General features: G+C 33.8%; 5 protein-coding genes across 6 annotated transcripts in view; 2 read left to right on the top strand and 3 right to left on the bottom strand.

The window, feature by feature from the left end:
* Positions 1–247: 247 nt before the first annotated feature.
* On the top strand, positions 248–2,178 carry LOC106099993 (oligoribonuclease, mitochondrial). Of its 2 annotated transcripts, none has more exons than XM_013278706.1 (3): positions 248–297; positions 768–979; positions 1,767–2,178. In XM_013278706.1, the coding sequence occupies exons 2-3, from the start codon at positions 770–772 to the stop codon at positions 2,124–2,126; spliced, it is 570 nt and encodes a 189-aa protein (XP_013134160.1). In that variant the 5' UTR covers positions 248–297; positions 768–769; the 3' UTR covers positions 2,127–2,178. The 2 variants fall into 2 exon arrangements, with proteins under 2 accessions (XP_013134160.1, XP_013134159.1); XM_013278705.1 differs by lacking the exon at positions 248–297 and adding an exon at positions 305–502.
* A 4,730-nt stretch (positions 2,179–6,908) lies between these two features.
* LOC106100061 (BTB/POZ domain-containing protein KCTD16) lies at positions 6,909–9,438 on the bottom strand. The gene has a single exon (XM_013278800.1). The coding sequence runs from the start codon at positions 8,968–8,970 to the stop codon at positions 8,104–8,106; it is 867 nt and encodes a 288-aa protein (XP_013134254.1). The 5' UTR covers positions 8,971–9,438; the 3' UTR covers positions 6,909–8,103.
* Positions 9,439–13,647: 4,209 nt separating this feature from the next.
* LOC106099998 (acylphosphatase-1) lies at positions 13,648–14,895 on the bottom strand. Its single transcript, XM_013278711.1, has 3 exons — positions 14,695–14,895; positions 14,294–14,403; positions 13,648–13,974 (listed from the first exon to the last, which is right to left on the bottom strand). Exons 1-3 carry the CDS (start codon positions 14,821–14,823, stop codon positions 13,857–13,859), a joined length of 357 nt encoding a protein of 118 aa, XP_013134165.1. The 5' UTR covers positions 14,824–14,895; the 3' UTR covers positions 13,648–13,856.
* Positions 14,896–15,172: 277 nt separating this feature from the next.
* On the top strand, positions 15,173–16,630 carry LOC106100042 (succinate dehydrogenase cytochrome b560 subunit, mitochondrial-like). The gene is made up of 3 exons (XM_013278777.1): positions 15,173–15,343; positions 15,413–15,645; positions 16,254–16,630. The coding sequence occupies exons 1-3, from the start codon at positions 15,321–15,323 to the stop codon at positions 16,538–16,540; spliced, it is 543 nt and encodes a 180-aa protein (XP_013134231.1). The 5' UTR covers positions 15,173–15,320; the 3' UTR covers positions 16,541–16,630.
* A 23-nt stretch (positions 16,631–16,653) lies between these two features.
* Positions 16,654–22,316, bottom strand: part of LOC106099976 (transferrin) — a 12,298-nt gene continuing 6,635 nt past the window's right edge. The window contains exons 5-13 of the mRNA XM_013278673.1: positions 22,031–22,235; positions 21,050–21,212; positions 20,594–20,720; positions 20,032–20,216; positions 18,539–18,626; positions 18,145–18,223; positions 17,858–17,950; positions 17,273–17,535; positions 16,654–16,783 (exon numbers count right to left, since the gene is read on the bottom strand). Of these exons, the coding sequence (XP_013134127.1) occupies positions 16,691–16,783; positions 17,273–17,535; positions 17,858–17,950; positions 18,145–18,223; positions 18,539–18,626; positions 20,032–20,216; positions 20,594–20,720; positions 21,050–21,212; positions 22,031–22,235 (1,296 nt within the window). The 3' untranslated portion in view covers positions 16,654–16,690. The remainder of the gene's footprint in view (positions 16,784–17,272; positions 17,536–17,857; positions 17,951–18,144; positions 18,224–18,538; positions 18,627–20,031; positions 20,217–20,593; positions 20,721–21,049; positions 21,213–22,030; positions 22,236–22,316) is intronic.

Raw genomic sequence — 22,316 nt, 5'->3', positions numbered from 1 at the left:
AGAAATTGGTAAAAAAATAAGTTAAGATGTATAAAAATGAAGTAAATGCCTACTTCTATGAAAGTATATGTTTTGACCTCTGATCACTTACGAGTAAATTTATTAGGCCTGGTGGCAAAAATCTCCAAGATCAGGCGGTTTATGTAGCAGATCATTTTATTTAGAGCGCTGACAGTGGAAAAATGCAGCTGGTTTTGGTAATGTGTGCTGACAAATGGCAAGTCTACCTGAATGTCACTGTCAAAAATGTTGAATGTTGACGATTCGATTGTCGATCAATTTTAAGGTTAGAATAAGGTATAAAAAATTGGCTATTTAAAAAACTTTAAAGATGATTTATTTTTATAGATAAAATTTATTTCACCTGTAGCGCGTAATTAATACTATACTGCAACCACATATCGTTATTAAGTAAAATTTGTAGGCATGGGCATTTTTCGTTATTGTCTTCAATCTCAAATGAAAAACATATTAAACAACATTACCCGAACGTTGTCTAACAGTAAGTCTAGCTATTGTGAATATTTGTTTATTAGAAAAAAAAATTATTGATTTATCCTATCTTACTTCTTATACTAATAGAAATACGAAAGTTTAGATGGATGGATGGATAGATGGATCGATGTTTGTTAGAGTTTGTAGCCTAAACTGCTGAACGGGTCTAGATGAAATTTTGCATAGATGTAGAAGATAGATTAATTCAACGCGGACAGTCACGGGCGCAAGCTAGTCGTAAATAGAACAGAAAAAAACAACATATGTTCCAGATATGACACATCAAGAGATATCAAAGAGGATAGTTTGGGTGGATTTGGAAATGACTGGTCTGGATATAAATAAGGATCATATACTTGAGATAGCTTGTCTTGTGACAAATGCGAACCTTGACTTGGTAGCTACTGGACCAAACATAATCATACACCAGCCTGATGAAATCCTTAACTCTATGAACCAATGGTGTGTTAATCAACATGGTGAGGTATAAACTAATCTGTCACATATATCAATACTAGCTGTTTCCTTGCGGCTTCATCTGCATGAAATCATGTTTTATTGTTTACATTTGTCAAATTCTCAATTAAAAATGTCAAAATTGCAATGACTATACTAAACATGCTTCCTTAATGTTAGCAGCTCAAAGGTTATGGTCCCCTTTTCCACATAAAGGTTTTTCCAATTTTAATAGCTTGAAAATATATAGCCTAAAGCATGTTATAAGTGTAGGGCTTTTTATTACAGAATGAATTATTCAAATATATACTGTGATTGCTGACATCCTACACCACAAAGTATTGTGTGTTTACACTTTATTATATTAGTATAGATTACACTTGAAAAACTTGAAGGATTACATTTTTATCCTTACTAATGGTATAACAGTGCAGCCCGACATTGCTTATTTGACATCTTGGTTATTAATTTCTTGCAAATGTATTTTAAAACATTTTATTATTTAGTTCTTAAAACAGTCCTTTGTGCCGGATATTGAGTTTTCACTATTCTCTTAGAGATTAAATAGATAGTTATCTTAGTTTTAAGGGAAAACAAGATATATGAAAATATATAGTTGCTTTGATAATGGAAACGCAAAATAATACATAATATTAAAACTATAAAAAATCTTGACTGGAGTAGGTTTCAATTGGTTTCTTTGATCACTTTTTATTGCAGAGACATTTGTTATATATTTTTTGCAATATTGAGAGGATTTTATACTAAAAGTTTTTAAAGCTGTTAAAATAATTCATAATAAAAATTTCTTACAGAGTGGATTGACGGAGGCTAGTAGACAATCTTCAATATCAGTACAAGAAGCTGAGAAACAGGTGTTAAATTTTGTGAGCAAACATGTTCATGAGAACAGAAGTCCTTTAGCGGGAAATAGTGTGTATATGGATAGATTATTTCTACGTAAATATATGCCAAAACTGGATTCGTATTTGCATTATAGATTGATTGATGTCAGTACTATAAAAGAACTAGCAAAGAGATGGTACCCTCAAGAATTTTCTAGAATACCAAGTAAAAAATTTGAACATAGATGTATGAATGATATTTTAGAAAGTGTTGAAGAATTGAAGTATTACAGAGGAAATATTTTCAAGAAGGAGACATTGAAAGAATAACATGAGCAGAGATTACATACAAAAATTTTTAATATACGGGTATCAGTAATTGCTCCTGTTTTTTATTTAATGTGGCCTCGTCAATTGATTTAAATTGAATCAAAATAAAGATTTTGTAATATTCTCAGTTTCGTTCTTAATTATTTTCTATTCATCTTCATTTTATAAAAGTTATGAGTTAACTTTGATCGTAAAATATTTTTGAAAGCGCCATCTATGTTGTGAAGTTATGATTTTTCAAGAATGTTTTATAACAAATATACATAAGTTAAGCATTTTCGCCGCTAGATGGCATTAGTAGTATTAGAACGAAAATTCGTGACAGAAAATTATAAGCGGCTTAACAGCATTTCCACTACACTCCATTATTTAAAACGGGTGTTTCCGATGAAACCATTGGTTTATCATTTTAATCACACTCACATCATTTATTTTTTTTAAATCGGTGTAATAGTTTTGAGTGCATTCACTAAACATGCTAAGTATATTAAGACTAGCTGTTGCTTGCGACTTTGTCCGCGTGAAATTAAAAATATAGCCTATGTTAATATCGCAGATAAATTACATTTTCAACAGTAAAACAATTTTTAAAATTAGCCCAGTAGTTTTTTCACTATTTCAATACATACATACAAATGTTTTCTCTTTGTTATATTAGTAAAGACTAACAAACCGAAAAACTTTAGTGAAATCTATTTAAGGTTTATTTTCTTTTTAAAAGACTGCGGGCGAACATAAATATCGCAACATCCAATGATCAAAGGATTAATTAATCAGTGAACTTTAGAAATTAATGATCGAGTAAAAGAGGGATCCAGAGTGTTCGCTTGAAACGATTTTATGACCAAAATAGACTGAAAAATGTCAAGTATTAATAAGAGAAAGCTATATCTATACTAAAATAATTTTTTATGTATTGAAATAACTCAAAAGTACTGGACCAATTTTAAAAATTCTTTCACCGTCAGAAAGGTCATTTATCTGTGAGTAACATAGGCTATATTTTTTACGCGGGCGAAGTCGCGAACAACAGCTAGTCATTGATAAATCAATATTAATATAGAAAATAAAATATAACAACAAAAATACATTTCAAAGCCAATATGATCAAATTAACAAAATCCTCGAAGTAAATTTAGGTATTAATCGTTAAATATCACAAGTACCAGTTTTCCCGTAATTTAACTATCTTAAAACTTGAGAAAGAACATCATTTTTTGTATGTTTTGAAATAACTCAAAACTACTGGGCCAATTTAAAAAATCCTTCACCATTAAAAAGCTACGTACTAGTGTAGTAACATAAGCTATATTTTTGACCGACTTCCCAAAAGAAGGAGGTACTCAATTCGTCGATATATTTTTTTTTTATGTGTGTTACGGCATAACTCCGCCGCAAGTGGACCGATTTTGATAATTCTTATTTTATCCGAAAAGTAATGCTTGCAGGTGGGTCCCATTTTTTTGTTTGATTTTTGGAGTCTAAGACTATGACGTAGTTAAATAGTTTTGTTCATTATCTTTTAATTTCAGGCGGGCGAAGTCGCCAAGTCGCGAAGTCCAACAGCTTTTGTAAAAAACAATGACGGTTAGCGTTGTATAACGGAAAACTTACCGTCACTTATAATTACTAAAGGAGTGTTTACCATTGGGCTATTGATTCAATATATCCTATGGGCCCAATAGGAAAAATTACCTTTGTTCTCACCGAATTACTATTTCCTTCATTATTGTATACTCATAAAAGAAATAACTTCAGTTGTTTAGCAACATTTTAACTCAGCATTTACACCGCGTTGTTTGAGTGAAGAGTCCGGACCTGTTGATTGTGTGCGGCAATAAAACAGTTTGTTTTTAAGCTGCTTGCAAACGAAGTTTGTCTTTAGAGAGTCGCCATTGTCAAACGACAGAGGATTTAATCTGAAATACTTCTACCAAAAACATTTAGGGCCTGTCCCACCAAACTGTAAATCTTACAATCGAACGTGTAAAATATGATGGAAAAATCGTATTTTGTTACCTTCAGACAGTGACATTTTTAATCTGAGCCTGTCTCAGCCAGTGGTACGACAGGCACTTAATCTTTTAATATAGAAAGAGACAACTATAGGTTTAACAGTTGGCTCTTTTTGATTGGCATTAGATAGCTTTTAATGATATTAGAAAACTAATTTGTAAAAAGGAATCGAGGTCACAAAAAACCGTTGACACTAACTTTTTAACGTAACATCCATTTCATTTATTAAGTGGAAATAGGTCGCATCGTCGGGGGAATATTCGCAAACACCATTTAATAGCTTGTTAATTAAAACAAACAAAATCTTTTGATCGTATTTATGATCAACGAGGCGATATCAATATGAATAATTGATTTCAATCATCACAAAATACGTTAAACAATTACTTGTTAAATCTAATTTAATTGTTTATCAATAAAAATGAATCATTTTGTAAGGGAAGTCCCTGGCTTCCTTGGAATCCCAGTTAAGACGCCGAGCCAACACTTGATGTAGTTATCCTTAGTGTGAAATAAAGATGTTTATATTCCTATTTCATAGTAGGTTTATGTAAGCATTGTATGGGTATATTATGAGGAATGAATCGCATGTAACAAGGAGAACGTTACTTACGAGTGTGGTACACCGGTAGAGGTAGACCTAGAAAGAGATGGATTGCGTGCAAGGTGACATGATCAAGAAGGGAGTGACTGAGATGACGTATGATAGACTTATGTGGAGGACAAAAACCTGTTGCGCCGACCCTACGGGAGTAGGATAAGGAGAAAGATGATGAATTTCATAGTAGGTTTAAATTACATTAATGAAAGAACATCGAAATTTAATAATCACATAACAAATGGATACGGTTTGTACAGTGTAACTTAACTTAAGCACTTTTTATTAGACGTGAAAACCTCTTTTTTAACAATGCTTCAATTTATTCACTACTCTCCTTTTTGTTCTGCAATTAACTTCAACATTCTTGATCTAAATAAGGAACTTTAGATTTTTGTGTAAAAGTCGTGATTAAGAAATAATTACAATTTTATAACAGAACTGTTATCTATATTAATTTTTTTCCTTTAAGTAACCAAATCTAGGCTTTAATTAGGAGCGCATTAATTATTTTGGTCTATAAAACTTGAGTTAACAAATTTAAGTTTTTCAGTCACGTATCGCAGCAATCTGTAATCACATATTTCAAAAGTGAAATTGTATTCCGACATGCGATATATTTACATGTGAAATTAAATATCTATTATATACTAGCTTTCGCGCGCGACTCCGTCCGCGTGGATTTAAAAAAATCAATATTAGGCATATGCGTTCTTCCACACTATTCTCTATCATCATCATCATCATCATCATCACCAGCTCACTATACGTCCCCACCGAGGGGCTCGGAGCCTACCCTAAGTTAGGGTGACTAGGCCATGGTCAACCACGCTGGCCCACTGCGGGTTTGTTGACTTCACACATATCTTTGAATTTCTTCGCCGATATGTGCAGGTTGCGATCACGATGTTTTCCTTCACCGTAAGGACGTCGGGTAAATTATGTACATATGAAAATTCGAATAATCGAAAATCACATTGGTACATGGCGGGATTCGAACCCAAGACCTGTAGATTACAAGTCAAGTGCTTAAACCACTGAGTCACCGACGCTATATGTCTGTGCCAAATATCATCAAAATCCGTTCAGCCGTTTAGGCTACAAACTCTAACAAACATCCATCCAGTTAACTTTCACATTATAACATTAGTATGATAGTATGATTAGATAAACAACCATATAACTAAAATGGATTATTAAAAGAAACAACTGGTCTGGTTTTTTAATTTCAATTTATTTTCAAAACTATTATCTTAAAACTCCTATCAAAGTAATTGATTTCCAACACTAGTCAAAGTCAATTATTTAGTTAACATAAGTGAATATATTTTAAAACGGATTAAGTAGTAAATACGGCTAAATTTTATAGATTTTTAATTTCAATAACAAGTTAATTAAATTATCTAAATCTCTATCATTTCTAACATAAATTTATTACAAAGTTAAAATACTATCACTACAATAAACATTACTTAAATACATAAAAATCGAAACAGTTTCATTTCTAAACGGGTCACATATGTCTATACTATTATATTATACACTAGCTTTCACCCGCGACCCCGTCCGCGCGGAATAAAAAATACAAAAGCAAGTAGCCTGTCTTCTAAATTATCCTCTACATCTATGACAAATTTCATCAAGATCCCTTCAGCCGTTTAGCCTACAAACTCTAACAAACATCCATCCATCTAAACTTTCACATTTATAATATTAGTAAGAAGTAAGATTAAATTTCAAAAACTTACAGCAATATAGAAACAAGTCTCGTAGGAAAAGTGCCTACTTGTTGATGCTGGCTGGCGAGCTTCAATTTACTTACTACTGTATGATAAAACAAGGGAACTCGCCGCTTTGATTATACCGCCAGAGATTCAAATAGAAAAAAATAATAAAACACGAATATAAGATTTTCCTCGACATTTCTACATATTAAAAAAGATGTAGAGAATTCAATTGAATATTCCGATTAAAATATGGAAGAAACATAACGTAACTACAGAATTTGTTTTGCGAAATATCGAATTTGATCTAAAGTCTTTGAAGAAAATATATTTATCCTTACTAATATTATAAAGAGGAAAGATTTGTATGTATTGAAATAACTCAAAAACTACCGGGCTGATTTAAAAAAATCTTTCACCGTTAGAAAGGTAATTTATCTGTGAGTAACATAGGCTGTTTTTTTTAATTACCCGCGGGCGAAGTCGCAAGCAACAGCTAGCAATTAATAATCTTAAGATCAATAACTACGTGTTATAATTTTCAGTTAGTTAAAAATTCAATATTAAGTACTTCGAAAATGTACTTTTAATTCAAGCTATAAAGCTCAGTTTATTAAACTTTTACGACATCCTAAATGTGGCAAGATCGAGGCTGAAGCCAAAACAAATTTACAAATTAACAAACACATTTATTTTGTTTGAAAATTATAAAAGACAGTATTATAGAAAGTTTCAGGTAAAGTTTAACTTAGGATAGTTTAAAGGTTCCCTTAAGCTATAACCTACTTGCTTTATTAAGTATTTTTTTATATTTCATTTAACAATTAAATTAAATTGCTTATTCTTGTATTAAATTTGCGATACTATAAATCTAAACGCTCGTTACTTTGTTTCGAGGGAAACCTCACGTGGATTATAAGTAATATTTTTAGGTACATTTTATACGCGCTCGTAAAACCTTTACGGCTTTCAATATTTTGATATTTACATTTAGATAGCAACATTTTTAATCATATATGAGGTTTACAGAAGGAAACATTTAATTGAGATATTTTTGTTTCTATAAGTTAACGCATAGTCTTATGTATTCTTAAAAAAACATGATATTGTGCGTTAAATTATACAATGTGTCATTTTATATAGTTCTCACTATATTGTTCTCAATTACAAAATAAATAGTTCTATTTTTATATTTGGTAAAAATAGTCTACTGGGTAAAAGTTCTATAAGAGTTAATTCTTTATTTTAACATCTACGTTTTAAGTCTTTACATTACTAATACATTTTATCTACATATTTGATACAGATTATATATTTATCATTTATATATCTACATATCTATATACTGTTTAGATCTAGTTTATTTATGTACTTCATTACAGAGAGAATCTCATCGGCTACGAAATGTCAAAATGTATACAAGCGGCTTGTTAAAACACATAACAAGATTTTGTAGCAAATAACGAGATCCGAAATTTAAGTAGGAAAATGGTTAAGATTAACTATAAATATGTAGTTATTTGTTAAATTTTCGTATGATAGAGAATTAATCGTAGGTCACGTGCAATATTTCCCGCGTTGGCGGTCGTTCACTCTGTCACTCGCGACAGCTGATCTCTGTAGTGTGTAGTATGGCGCGCTACTCGCGCACGAACACAAACTCATTGTAGTGGTTCCAGCGGTTCTCCTCGGAGTCTACCCCGGGCTTGAGCTCGGCGGCTCCACCGGCCGTCCCGCTGCCGCAACTCGCTGTCAACTTGAAGCCCTGCTCCTGCAGCATGTCAAACGCCTGTTCGATGAACGAGTGCTTAAGGAAGAAGCGCGAAGTGTAACGGTCGGCCAGACCGTGGTCGGGGTCGCGCGATTCGTTCAGCGTCTCACCAAACACGTCACGGCAGAGCGTCACCTTACCGCACACCAGGATCCGCGACAGCTTGCGGAACTTGACGTCGGCGAGACCGTCGCGGCCGAACGCGAAGCTGCCGCGGTAGCCGACGGTGATGCATCCCTTCTCGCGGTGCGGCGGGCGAGGGTCGGCGTCGCGTACGGCTGCCTCCAGGCCCGGCAGCCGGTAGTGTCGTGCCTCGCGCGCCAATCGCTTGTGCTCGCGGAAACACTCAGGCAGTACGAGTCCGCCGTCGCGCAGGTAGTCCAGCACGTAACGGAAGAGCACGCCGTCACGGTCAAAGAAGATGCGACCGCGGGCGTCGCGCGGGTGGTCGGCGTCGGCGAGCGCTACGGCCGGCAGCGAGTCCGGCTCGCGCAGCAGCGTGTCGCGCGTGCTCGCGTAGTGCACGCCGCCGACGTTCAGCTCGAGCACCTCGGCCGGCGCGTCCGCCATGGCTGGATGCTGGGCACGGAGTGGCGACGGCCGCGACTGCGCGCTCCCTGTTCCCGCGCGCCCTCGCGCCCTCGCGAGCCCGCCCCCTGACCCACTTCTTCCGCGTCTCGGCGCCGCGCTCCCATCAATAACGCACGCCTGGGTTACTGACTTCGGCGTAATCATTTCCTACCCTTTCGAAACTCTACCGCGAAAGCCTTCAAGGTCGACGTCTATTGTTAGCTAACAGATGGTTCATTATACCGCGGAGCTTTGGAAAGTTTTAACACTCGGTTTCCTGCGTGTAGCTACTTTGGTAAGTTTTGAGCGAAGCAACAATAACCGCTTTGAAATTTAGATATAACTTAGTTGACGATGTAATTTTATTGCTTTGTTGCAAATTCAATGAGGTTACATGAGTAAGCTAATCAGTAACATAGGTAGGTCCTCTTTAAGCAAATAGTTACAATTAGACGACTGATAAGTCTAGCTGAAGTTCAGTTGTAGGTATTGCTCTACATTGCATAGTGAGTGGGACCCGCATCCGTTCAGGTGACTCCTGCTACGTTGATCGGCCCGTGGACTTCGCGGCGTAGGATGAACAATGCTACGGATCACTACGAGGAGCTATAACGATGGCTACGTACTGTCGTAGCGTTAGTATTCGTACCAAAAGACTTAAATTTAAATGACTCGTTTATTTTTCCAATTTATAGAATAAAGTTTCATGATAAAAGTGTTTGTTTTAAGGTGTTTTGTAAAGGCGGGGCGCGACCCATGTATCACTTAACGGGTGTATTGGATCTGTGGCCGACGAAGTATGATGGATGACGAGTTTGATGGATGAAGGGGGTAAGTGAGATCGTTTAACATGGATATTTTACAAGAATTTATATTACAGAAAAACATGAATTTTGTTGTGCAATTTTTATCATAGGATAAAGAAAACTATTTAAATTGGCATTCCTACTATTTACTACATATTAACCTCTCTTATTATACACTATGAGTACATTACATATACGATTTTTTTAAAGTAGATTAACATTTTAGTTGGAATAAAAATAAATTAATTTGCATAATTAATAAACTTTCGCCGTCTAACGGACATATTTTTCAGTCTGAAATTCTATTCAGTAATAAAATCTTCACAATTCGTATACAAAAATGTAAATGAATTCGAATACGATGTGTACAAAAAGGTTCTGTTTCTAAAGTAAACGTGTGCAAAGCTTTGTGTATTCAAAGTGCAGGGTCACGGAGAAAAAATAGTAAAGGTGACTTTCAAAAGATTTATATGGAAAAGACACGAAAGCTGATTACGTTAAAGAAAAATTTTAATTAACACGTTATAATATTGATTTCTACCGAAACTTTTGTACAAAATAGTTTGTTTTTTAATCAGATACACATCACTATAGATCGAGGAAGACCTTGGCTGATGACTATCCCAGGGTCAGAAATAAATCGATCTTTCGGACCCTTGGATAGTCTTAGGAAAAGGCAGGACAACGCTAAATAATTGGAAAAAAGGCATAGTCAGAAGAAGAGAATGCATCATGCAAGTAAATATCGATATTTAGAGTTTCTCTTATAATAGCTCAAGAGTTAATTTTTTTTTCTTTATTTCAGATTTCAAGAGCACAAAGATAAATATTTCCACACATTCGTAACGAACGTAACAAGAGGGGTCCTTTTATTACGGTCCAGGGAAATTAGATTTTCCTTTCATTTGTGCACATTCACGTAATGAACTCTCAAGGGGCGCGATTGCCCTATCTCGTTTGACTGATAAAAATACATCTATTAAAAATATACTAAACTTGATATATGGAAATTTAACTAAGATTATAAAAGTGTTATTACTAAATCTTTCTAGATTTTTCCATTCCGATTTAGACAAAAGAAAAATAACCTTAATTACGATTTAGGTGCTAACACCCTGGACGAGAATAAGTAACCCCTTTTTTACCAGATTTAGGGGAGAGGGTTTACAGGGTTATATGAGACTATAGCAGACCTGTGGCAGTCTTTTCTGTCAACCGCCCTGGGCGGACTCCCAATCTCGCCCTACCGTAAGGCCTGCATAGCTCTTAGACTATCATACATGAATAGTAAGCGCCTATTACCAGGTAAACGAACCCTATTCAGACATGAACTTAAAATTTATTAAGTCTGTTTAAAGAATCATTATGTAGATTGTGAATGGTGCAAATAAATAAACCTTGAGTCAATTTTTATTTCCAATTTATCCCAACATAGGAAAAGTTTCAATCGAAATCCATTACGTTTATGAAATGTTGACGTACGTAAGGGAATAGCTCACCTCGAGCTAACACGGCGTGATATTACTCGACAAATTGGATCAAACGTTGTTATTTAGTTGTCGAGTTTTCGGGAGATGATTTGACGAAGCGTGACATTCAAGTTAGGAAATCAATTTCAAAGTAAACACGTGAATTCATTACGATGAATTTAATATACAAGAAATACGAGTTATTACCTGAACTTAAACAAGTAATTTACATAACTAAACCATTAAAGGATTTACTTATAATTTGTTTATTAATATCAGGAATATTGTAATTAAAAAACTAAAACGAATTAAACAAAATCAATATGTTTAGCACAAACTAAATTTAACAAATAAAATTAGTTTTGAAAATTTCTTGTTTCAAAAACCATAAGTGGTTTTCACAACACTAACATAATTGTGGTATAGCTTCCGTATAGTTTTCTTAAGAGGTCTATAAGACGCTAAAATAGACATTCCAAAGCGGGTTCAGTAAGTAATAAATTACTGACAGACTATACTTCTAGAAGCTTTCACCCCTTCCCATTAGCCGCAAGATGTCCGTGTTGGAAATAACTTCAAGATTCTTTATAGCTCTATAAATTTCAAGTTAAACAAATAAAACATATTTTCTTAAAGATTTCGTATGCACTGAGTATCTATTTTCTTTTTGAATTACATCACAAACACGGTTTTTGATATGCGTACAATCATAACGTGACAAACGAGCAAGCGGCCACCTGAATTCGCCAAACTTGCAAAGCGACAGCTGCCCATAGACATTCCCGATAGCGGATGCGTTCCGTTTTCCTAATTGATGGAGGAGACGCACAAAAAGAGCAGGTTTCCCCTTCCTATACGTCTCCTCCACCGTTAAATCCAAGTCCCTTTCCATCCTTACCTGATAAGATAAAGGGTGGGATGGAAAAGGGACTAAAATGAGGCCTCCGGCACCACACTTATCAGACGAAACGCGGAATTGCTTCCACTTCACGCCTGTCTTCTGTGTGGTTATGGTATTGAACCTTGCGAGCCTGCTCATTCGTGCGAAGATATTAAAGCGGGCTCTACCTTTGTTAAAATATATAAGTTTAAATATGTGATTAAATAAAATAAAAAAAAAAATACTACGTCTTGATTTATTCAATTATATCGCTAATTAATTTAATAATGGAACAAAATTCTTTAATTCATTCAATCATACGCATCGTCGACATAACCAAATTATAGGCAAAATGAAGTAGACTTATCCGTTGATGATAAAGCAATATTCAATCCGCATTACGATTCGAAAATTAAAAAAAGATCGTTTTGTTCCAGTGACGTCAGCATTGATGTCAGGAAATATGAGTTTTATCTGAAAAGCCTCATCATGGGTAATTGATTTTTTCGATTTAGAGGCAATAACAAAAATGGAAAATCTCTGCTCCATTAGATTTGATTAAATTAAAATGATAGGCGATTTAATTACTTTAAGAATTAGTAAAAAAAAATGGCATAGACGCATATAATTTTACCTAAATATTTAAAAAATGCCGTCTAGAAAACAGACTATGAACATTAAATTGATTAAAAAATTGTCTCTATTTCCTCTTATAATGTGCTTCAAACATTATTTTCTAGAATATCCCAAAGGTAAAAGTGTCGACAATATACCGTAAGTATTCTATCCTCAAATTTCCGACGTTTGCGTTGAGGGAATGCTGAATAATTTATTCTTATTACAGCATCATATTGCCCAATAAATTGGATGAAACTTTGTTAGGCTTTCGTCTACATGTAGACTATTCGAGAAATACGGGACAAGGGACATTGGTAAAATTTATTCCGTCAAATGCGTTGTTATTTCTAATTGAATGGGAAATTTTGGAATACTTCTATTATACAGGGTGTTGGGGAAGTATGTTTACAACGAAAACACAGATTCCCTGAAGTTATCTAAGGATATGACAATGATGGAAATGACGAAGGAATCTGCAGTGCTCCGTTATTTCTGGACACTCTGTATATGTATTACCACATTCAGATTTTTTTTTAATGAAAAATATTAGTAGATTCTTGTTTATTTACTAATATTTCCATTTACCATTCCAAGTAAGCTCTAGATTTATTCTAGGATATGGTTAAGACAATAGTCGAATGGTGGGATTCGTACCATCGACTGCAAGTTCGGTAGTCCGTACCGCAAGCCATTAGTCTATTAGCGCTCCACATTGATTCAAAAGGTTGACTAAAAAGATGTTAAAAAGGCAGGTAATACAAATTTTAGATAAGTTAATTCTAAAAATCTTAAAATACTCACTGGTTAGCTATGAAAAAGCAGAAAAACACTAATTTAATGATATATTTTGTGAAACTATTAAAAAGCCCATATTTGGGCCCCATTATTACCCATATCTGGTGTCCTTTGGGTGATGCGGGAAGTGACAGAAAAACAATATTCGACAAAATCAACATTATATTATTACTATAAACATTTTGACACGCAAAACAATTTTAAAAATACAAAAAAAAATACTTTCAAGTATAAATTAAATTAATAATGTTAAATTATTTACTTTTTCTAACAACAATAATTATTGCATCATTAAAAAATAATCGATACCTTCCACTCTGTAGTTGGATTAATTGCATCTAAGTATTCTATGTACTAGTACTTCTTTTACATTCTCTAATTACTTGTATTAGTCAAACATTAATGAAACATAGTAATTAAAAACAAAGAAAATTTAACTAAATAAATTAAAACACCACAGATAAGCTATATAGGCAAACAATTTCAATCTTTACGAATAGTGAAATCATTAAAAGAATATTCAGTAATATCTTTTTCATTTTTAAATTCAGCTTTGTCTATCTTGCTGCTAGGACTACCTGTAGTCCGTAACCAATGCATCCTGTTAAATATGAAATAGAATTGTATAACACTATACATTCAACACCAAATACAGGGAATATATTATATTAAATTATTGTATCTTAATTGTATAAGTCAATTGTAATTGTAACTCATAGTAACTGCAATGAATAAGAATGTATGTATAAAATATAGTGTGCTTTTGCCAATATTTTCCGGTTTCAGACATCCTGGCAACCCTAGGTGCATTGTACAGTGTCCTTACCCCTGTAATCCAATATGCTGTCTACACCGATATTGGTGTTAATATTGGAAAAAGCACACTTTATGTAAAATAATAGAGTAAAACTGTAACTCACATATTTTCTACATTTCCCGCTGGACCTTGAAGTTGCCCTTGCACTGTTCCTTTTGAGGTGTTCATGCACCAACCTGTAAGTCCTAATTTCTCTGCCTCTTGCTTAGTAAACTGCAAAAAATGAATTATTTATTGCTATTCAGCTGCAATGAAAAAAAATGAGGAATCAAACAATGAAAAATGCCACATTTCAAATATTTAATATAGAACGTTTGCAAAAGGTTTAATTATCTTCGTTTAATTTAATATTATTTTTTTAGACTGATATATTGTGATGATTTTAAATGCATTCTACCTTATGTAACTATTAGCTTACAAAACTGTTGCTAACTTTATATTACCAGTTTAATCATAATTTAATATAAAACAATTCAATTTGCACAGTAACTAAAAAAAAATTACCTTTCGAAAGAAGACTCCTTGCACTCGACCAAAAACTTCGAAGTCGACACTTCGCAAAGACATGGTTGCAGCTATTGAAAAATTTCTAAACGATGTGGCCACAGTAGTCAAAATTAATAAACGAATCATTTACATTTATTGTAAGATATTTGATAATATTATTTTCGAATTAAAATTGTTTGAATATTGAATTTTTCTCGTTCAAACTTCAAAGTCAAAGCAAAACTTTACAGAGGTAGCTATAAGAGTTTTCTGATTGGTGAACAATAAAATTTTCTCTGCTGAATTTAAATTAAATGACCTATAAAAACAAGCAATTTATGCAACTTAATTTTTTAAAAAAGATAGGATTATTTAAAAACGAATAAGTGTAAAAAAGTTCCATTTTCAAGGAAACACATTTTGTGGTAACATACTTCGTAAACATACCAGCGAAATTCAAACGAAGTTTTTCGTGCTTTTGCCAAAATATTGGTATGGTATGGCAACTTGCTTGTATTGGAAAGTCAACAGCTGTCATTATAAGATTTTGGTGATAAAATATATAGACTACAACAAGTACAAATTAACACCAAATTAAGTAATACACTTTTAAAATTTGCGAAAAACCAATAAAATTAGGTAAAATGGCTTTCTATAGCTGTGCCAGGTAGGTAATTTTATGGGTTATGTAACATTGACCGTGTATAACTTGTTTACCAACGTCTCCAATTTTCAGACTTAGTGCGAAGCCAGTTCTTGCGAGCTTGGGAAGATTTCCCCTTACATTGAAATCTGCTCACTACGCCCAAGCTGCGGTTGTTCCAAAAGTAAATTTCAAAAAATTTGAGGCACCAAAACTCGAACATTATGACGACAAAAACGCCCGTCTCAAACGTCCATTGTCTCCTCATCTTACCATTTACGCGCCCCAGCTGACGAGTATGCTGTCCATTACGCATCGAACTGCAGGTACTTATGAGAAATATATTGCATTAAAAAAAAATAAATGAAACCGTTGTATTTCCAGATATAATGGATTTTAGCTGTCATTGCTGGATAGAAATAGCAGGGTCTAGACTTAAAGCAAATCTACTGTTAACCATATGTCAGTTTTTTCTAACATAAATTTTATAGTTCTTTAATATTCATGTTAAAAATGTGTAAATGTTAATATATATTTTTACTATTGGAATTAGTAAATTGATAGTCTAATTATTTTTTAATAGCTTTTAAATGGTTTTAGTATTGTTTTATAAGTGTTTAAGTGCCATAAAAGATCTTGCATGCAGTTTTCTAACTTCTTAGTAAAAAGTTAGTATAGGAATTGTCAGCCGATCTTGGGAGATCAATGTTTTAGAGGGGCAAGCCAATAACCAAGGGTAGTAGTAAATACTATGTATTTTTTTTTTAATTCCAAATAATAACTTTGATAATAAAAAATGGAATAGGATTGTAGGGGGTATGAACTGTAGTGTTTTGAATTTGTTTATGTTTATTTTAAGAGTTTTCTTTCTATGAAATGTACCATGTATCTTGGTTAAAATTCAAAATACAAGCTTATTTTTTAAATGTTTTAGGTATTATCTTATCTGGGTATGCCAGCGTATTGGGCATTGGAGCGTTAGTATTACCTCACGATGTGTCCCATTACATAATGATGATTGAAGGTCTGAACCTGTCTCCGGCAACCATTTTCCTTGCCAAGTTTTTGATTGCCGCACCATTTGGATACCACTTTGCTAACGGTTTACGTCATTTGTATTGGGATACTGCGAAAGGATTGACAATTAAAGAAGTTTACTCCACTGGATATGCGATGCTAGCGACCGCAACTGCTATTACATTGTTCCTTGCTGCATTGTAAATATTGACGAAGTAGGGTAGTAAGAAAAAAAAAATATTGAAATGTTATTTATTTGTTTTGAATATAAGTATTAAACATTAATATATCAGACTTTATTTTATTTTTATACCCAATTATAAAAATCTATTACAATGTAGTTAATAAGGATATTTAGGCGATTCCACATGTGCTGAGAACGTCGTGGATTGTTTTGAATTTTTCGAAGTCTAGTTTTTCAGTGGTCACCAATCCTCTTGCGGCATTCTGTGAAATAATTTTAGTTACTATCATAAATTTTAAAGATACAAAGTTAATTGATACAGTAATTACATTCTTGTGTGTTAATTTAGATATTTGACCATTTGAAATTATATATTAAATATTGAATTCAGATTTAATTCCAAGTTTGCTTACAAGCTATAAAACAGTATCTAATACATTAAGACCTGATCAGTCTACTTTCGTGTTTTGATCTATTTGTCTTACTTCTTACTAATATTATACATGTGAAAGTTCAATGTACATTTTTGACCGACTTCCCAAAAGAAGGAGGTACTCAATTCTTCTGTATGTGTTTGTTTTTAAAGCGTGTTATGTATTTTACTGCTGAACGTATCTCGATGAAATTTGGAATAGATGTAGATAGACTGGAAGTACACATAAGATACTTTTTTTTATTCCATTCCTTTTTTTTCTATTCTTTTTTTTACACGGAATGAGTTTCCTGTGAAAATAATAAATATAAAATCTTACGTTGAACAGAACATTATTGTTCTTGTAGAATTCTCCATAGATGTTGAAGAGGTCGCTTCTAGTGTCCAATAGTTCAGCGAGACTGAGAGGTGCGTGAGCTATCGATACGTCGGAGAGGAAGTCTTTAGCGGAGAGCCAGGTGCGCGACGGCGACATCACGACGTTGCAAGTCGCGAAATTGGCGAAACTATCTCTGCCACCGGATTCGCGGTTTAGGCAAAGCAACTCGTATTGAGATCCGTCGAATTTGGATAAGTCCGCACCTAGAGTTATGACAGATTTAATATTTTGATTTTAATGTGTTATTGTAGCTTTTGTTCATAGGTATCAATTGAGGTATATAAATTAATTAATGCTTGTTGAATTAGCTATAATTTGGTATAAGGTGTAGACGGACATAAAGAGCATATTTCACCTTTCTATATATCTCCTCCTTTTCGATCAAGGAAAGGACAATTTGGTGGGTTTATGGACGGTGGTTAATGTTTTGCGAAATTCCTGAAGCCATTTTGCCACCTTATATTATAAACATTAGCACACCTTGGCAATGATTACACATTTTCAGCTGTTTGAATGATTACTTACTGGAAACGAATGCAACGTCGCCGTTATTCTGCAAACATTGGAGGGCGCTGCCGTCGCCGGAACAACGCTTCTTCATATTAGATACGTCTTCGCCTGGAATAAAATTGTTGCTTTTTGCCATTTATTTCTCTTAAAAGTAAAAAGATTCATTCTCTTGTATTTTACATAGAGTATGAAGAAAGACTGAAACTATAACAAATTCAATTTTATACATTTTGGTTTAAAGTGATACGCTTGAGGTATTTTTTTAAATCTTAGGTTATGTTTTGGTTTTAATAAATCCTTACCTCTTGGGTTATTTTCCGGTTTGTCAACACCGGGTAAACAAGATCCACCCGAGAAGAAATCTCCAAGGTTCTTTACACACTGTAAATATAGAAGAAAATTTTCATTAATGTAGCATGTAGGAAAAGTAAATTAGGTAAGTTTTTTTATTATTCCCAACCGTCACCTCGCTCTGTCCCCACGTGGAGACAGGTGAGAATAAAAAGTTTCATCCGTCCCACCTTTTGCGACGAGGGGATGGTTGGAACTTATTTTATTTCATAACGGTTCCATCTGTCACGAAATTGGTGATGGTGGGATTGAAGGGTGGGACGGATGAAACATTTTATTCTCACGTGGGGTAGAGCGGGGTGACGGTTGGGAATAATTTTTATTTGATACAAATGAGTGCAATACCTGATCAGAGTTGATGAGTTTCTTGTTGATAAGATAGAAGAGCGGAGCAGCTAAACCACTGAAGCTGCCGAAAGAATTGTGGCAGGATCTATACAAATATAATAATAAACACGTTAACACTTTCAAAGATAGAACAACGGTTATTTAAGAGATAACCTAACTTACTAAGAAAACGATTGATTTGTATTGTTGTATTTATTGAAATAACTCAAAAACTACTGGACCAGTTTCATAAATTCTTGCACCATTAAAAAGCTATGTTATTGCGTATACCATATATTATTTACTATTTTTGTATTCCACGCCTACGAAGTCGCGAACAACAGCTAGTAAATAACATGTTAAATTCCACTAAATCTGATTACAATTTTTTCCCTCCATTTAATTTTCGCTTGTCGCTTGATTAATTCAGAACAGATTGACGCTGTCGTTAACTACGTCAGAAGTAGCGGCATTTCCACATGCAAATGCGACCCATTGCGAGCATGTTCCTTCTAGACATTTGCATATTCACCGTAAAGGGACAGAAAAGCACTGAATCGTATTGTCTTTGAAAGCAGTCTAAAGTAGTATTTTATGCAGACTTGTATTCTTCATAGAATCATTGCTTTAGCGGTTTCAATAAATTGAATCGATTTACTAAAATCTTAAGAAGCCCTTGCTGTAAAGATTCAATTCAAAAAGAAGTTATTTTAGAAACCGCCGTTTTTAAATGTATCAATACATAACTCAAAAATTGCTGGACAGATTTCAAAAAATCATTCACCATTAAAAAGCTACGTTATCAGTAACATAGGCTATATTTTTTTTAATTTCACTCGGCGATGTCACTAGCAACAGTCAGTAATTAATAAAAATGTAAATAAATGAATGGACTATTATAAAATAGGTTTAAATTATTGTATGTGCTAATTTTATATGTAAAAGTAATCCCAGATAGGCCACAGGTTTTATCCGGCGCGCTGCGGGCGTTGTGTCAACCAAAACGCTTTTGCTATGCAAATATTCGTATAATGTCCTCACCGCACTGTAATGCTAATTTTATATGGAAGTTTGTACTACGTTGTGTACAAATATTTAGTTCTGATAGTAACTTTTCTTGTTTATGCTTCACAAATTTTAGGATACATTCTAAGGAGGATTAAATCAATAGTTTTAAATAGCGTGTAAAATTATCTAAAAGTATTTCAAAGGTTTTTTCTATACTATCAGCATAAAGAAGAAAATAAAACTAATTATAAGAGCTCTTTACTCTAAATCCTTCCTAAATTTATTTCGTCTATCGCCTAATATTAAAAATCATTTAAGCGCCCCCATTTTTATCATCATAGACTCTATTACTCAAAATTAGCATTAATACTGCGCCCCCACTTTTATTTGGGTTTCTAATAGCCCCCTTTTTGTCTTAATCGTACAGCGTAGAGACAGATAGAGCGTTACCGTCCACTTTGGGAGCCTGTAAAAGAGGAATAATTTACCGAAGACATATTTACCGTTTCCCTCTGAGGTCTTCAATTTTATTGACATTGGAGTCTTTCTTAACAACAGCGACGGCGTAGTTGGGAGTCTTCTTGTCGCCGTACACCTCGTGGAAGACGGGGTGCAAGTTGTACTGCTTGGAGGCGGAGGCCACTCTCATGTCGTCTACCGCGGCCAGGTCCGCCCCGTTGTCTTGCACCTGCAGAATTTCTTTATTGAACACTACTTTTATACTTTTAATCAAGGAGATAAATCTCGTAAATAAGGTTAAAGTTCGTCATAACTTATATTTGGGATCTATTTTACTACTTTAGTATTGTATTGGATGAGATTTTAACCAAAACCAAAAAAGAACCATACTATCTTACTTCAAATCGAATAAAAGATAGTTTAAATAATTCTGACGATATTTTCGGTTTCAGATTTCGAATTAATATAACTAATTAGCAACCCACCGTTTTGCTTCCATGAGCGTCGCCAGCCAATTATCTAGGCTATGTCTAAAGGGGACAGTTACTATGGAATTATTTGAAGTATATCTATTTTACATTTTTAACTCTAATTTTTACGACTTACACTCTTAAGACAGGCGTCTTCTGATTCCTCCTGAACGCAGTCAATCCTCGGTCTAATGTCTCTACTGAACGCGAACACCGACATCAGTCGGCACTTCTCTAACGCCAAGTACGTTGTGACGCACAATCTGCGATAAGTGAGGTTATGTTAGGTTAGGAATAATCATTACATTACTTTTTTATTTTAGTGCAGTTTATCTCATAAACACAATATATTGCAATTGAGTCTTTAATTAATAGTAAATGACTAATAGACTGTGAGACAAATAGAATAAAACATTTTATATTGACCCAAAAAAATAAAACTAAAAGAAAATAAATTCCTAAAATAACATTGTACAAAAATGGACAAAAGGTAGTTTAATATTTATAAAATTCTTTTTTAATTATGAATACCAAATTTGATTTAATCGCAATTGATTTTCTAGATACTTAAAAAAATATATAAATAAAATACCTGACTACCGGTTCCGGAGGGCCATGACCTCTTTCAATAACTTCTGTGTAGTTCGCCTTTTTCAAATAATCTGCCGGTTTGATTGGAATATTGTCGGCTACGTGGTGGATCTTCTCCGATAGTCCCAATACGTTGAGGAACCATTCAGGCTTGCTGCTTGCACCTTTTCAACAACTTATTAATAAAAAAACTAACGAAATACATTATCTTTGATTCTTGAGTTCGATCGGTATATGCAAAATAGATTATTAAACTTAGCTACTGGTAATATTAGTAATGAAAAAAGAATACAAATATATTAGTGCAATCTATACTATGCTATAATATTATTATAAAGAGGTTAGATTTCTATTTTTATATATATATTGAATTAACTCAAAAACCACTGGGCCGATTTCAACAATTCTTTCATCATTAAAAAGTTACATCAGCAGTGAGTAACACAGGCTATGTTATTTATTACTTTATTAATTTCACGAGGGCGAGTTCGCGAGCAATAGCTAGTATTTAATAAGATTTTCAGTAAATTCATGAGTAAGCGGTTGTAATCTTGGAATACTGTAAAATTAAAATAGAAAGAGTAATTAGGAGAGTTTAAGACTATTATTCAGCGCCATTCGCAGCGCTCGGGATGCAAATTGTACACTTGAAAGGGGATGGCTCTTCCGCATTTATTTTAAGATATTCAAATTTCGTAGACAATAGAATACAATTGAAATTATATTTTAATTCTTGTATAATTAGTTACTAAAATCTTTAGATTTGCTATGAATATTTATGAATTTACTACGAATACAATGATATTCAACAATTCTATTTAATAATTATCTAAACAATGGTAAAAAATATATGTTAAAACTTAAGTAATATTAGTAACTATTATTTGTTTTCCTCACGTAACTAACAAAGTTAGAAATTTCTATACTTCTGGTCTAGAGTAAAATTGATTAACATGTTTTGTACATATAAATCGTTACTTACCAGAATCAGCCAATTGCTTTATCTTTTCTCTCAGAGGTGTTAGTTTGGCGAGTACGTCCTGATGTCCTATCAATCCTTGCCAAGGTCTGGCTGCCCAGGTACAAGGTTTACCCCTGATCGGTACTTTAGACCCATCCACGCAGAGATACGCGAACTCGTCAGGGTTTTCTGGGGATTCCGAGGCGGGAGTTGTACCGACAGGGAGCTATGATATGAAAATTATTGTACAGTTTAGTGATTATAAATAGTGAGTTCTGTAGTCTTCTGATAAACGAGTAACTATTAT

The sequence above is a fragment of the Papilio polytes genome, unplaced genomic scaffold (assembly GCF_000836215.1).
Source record: "Papilio polytes unplaced genomic scaffold, Ppol_1.0 DF824080.1, whole genome shotgun sequence".
Taxonomy (NCBI): Eukaryota; Metazoa; Arthropoda; class Insecta; order Lepidoptera; family Papilionidae; genus Papilio; species Papilio polytes.
The sequence above is the reverse complement of the archived record's forward strand: the minus strand, read 5'-3'. Positions and strand labels throughout refer to the sequence as shown.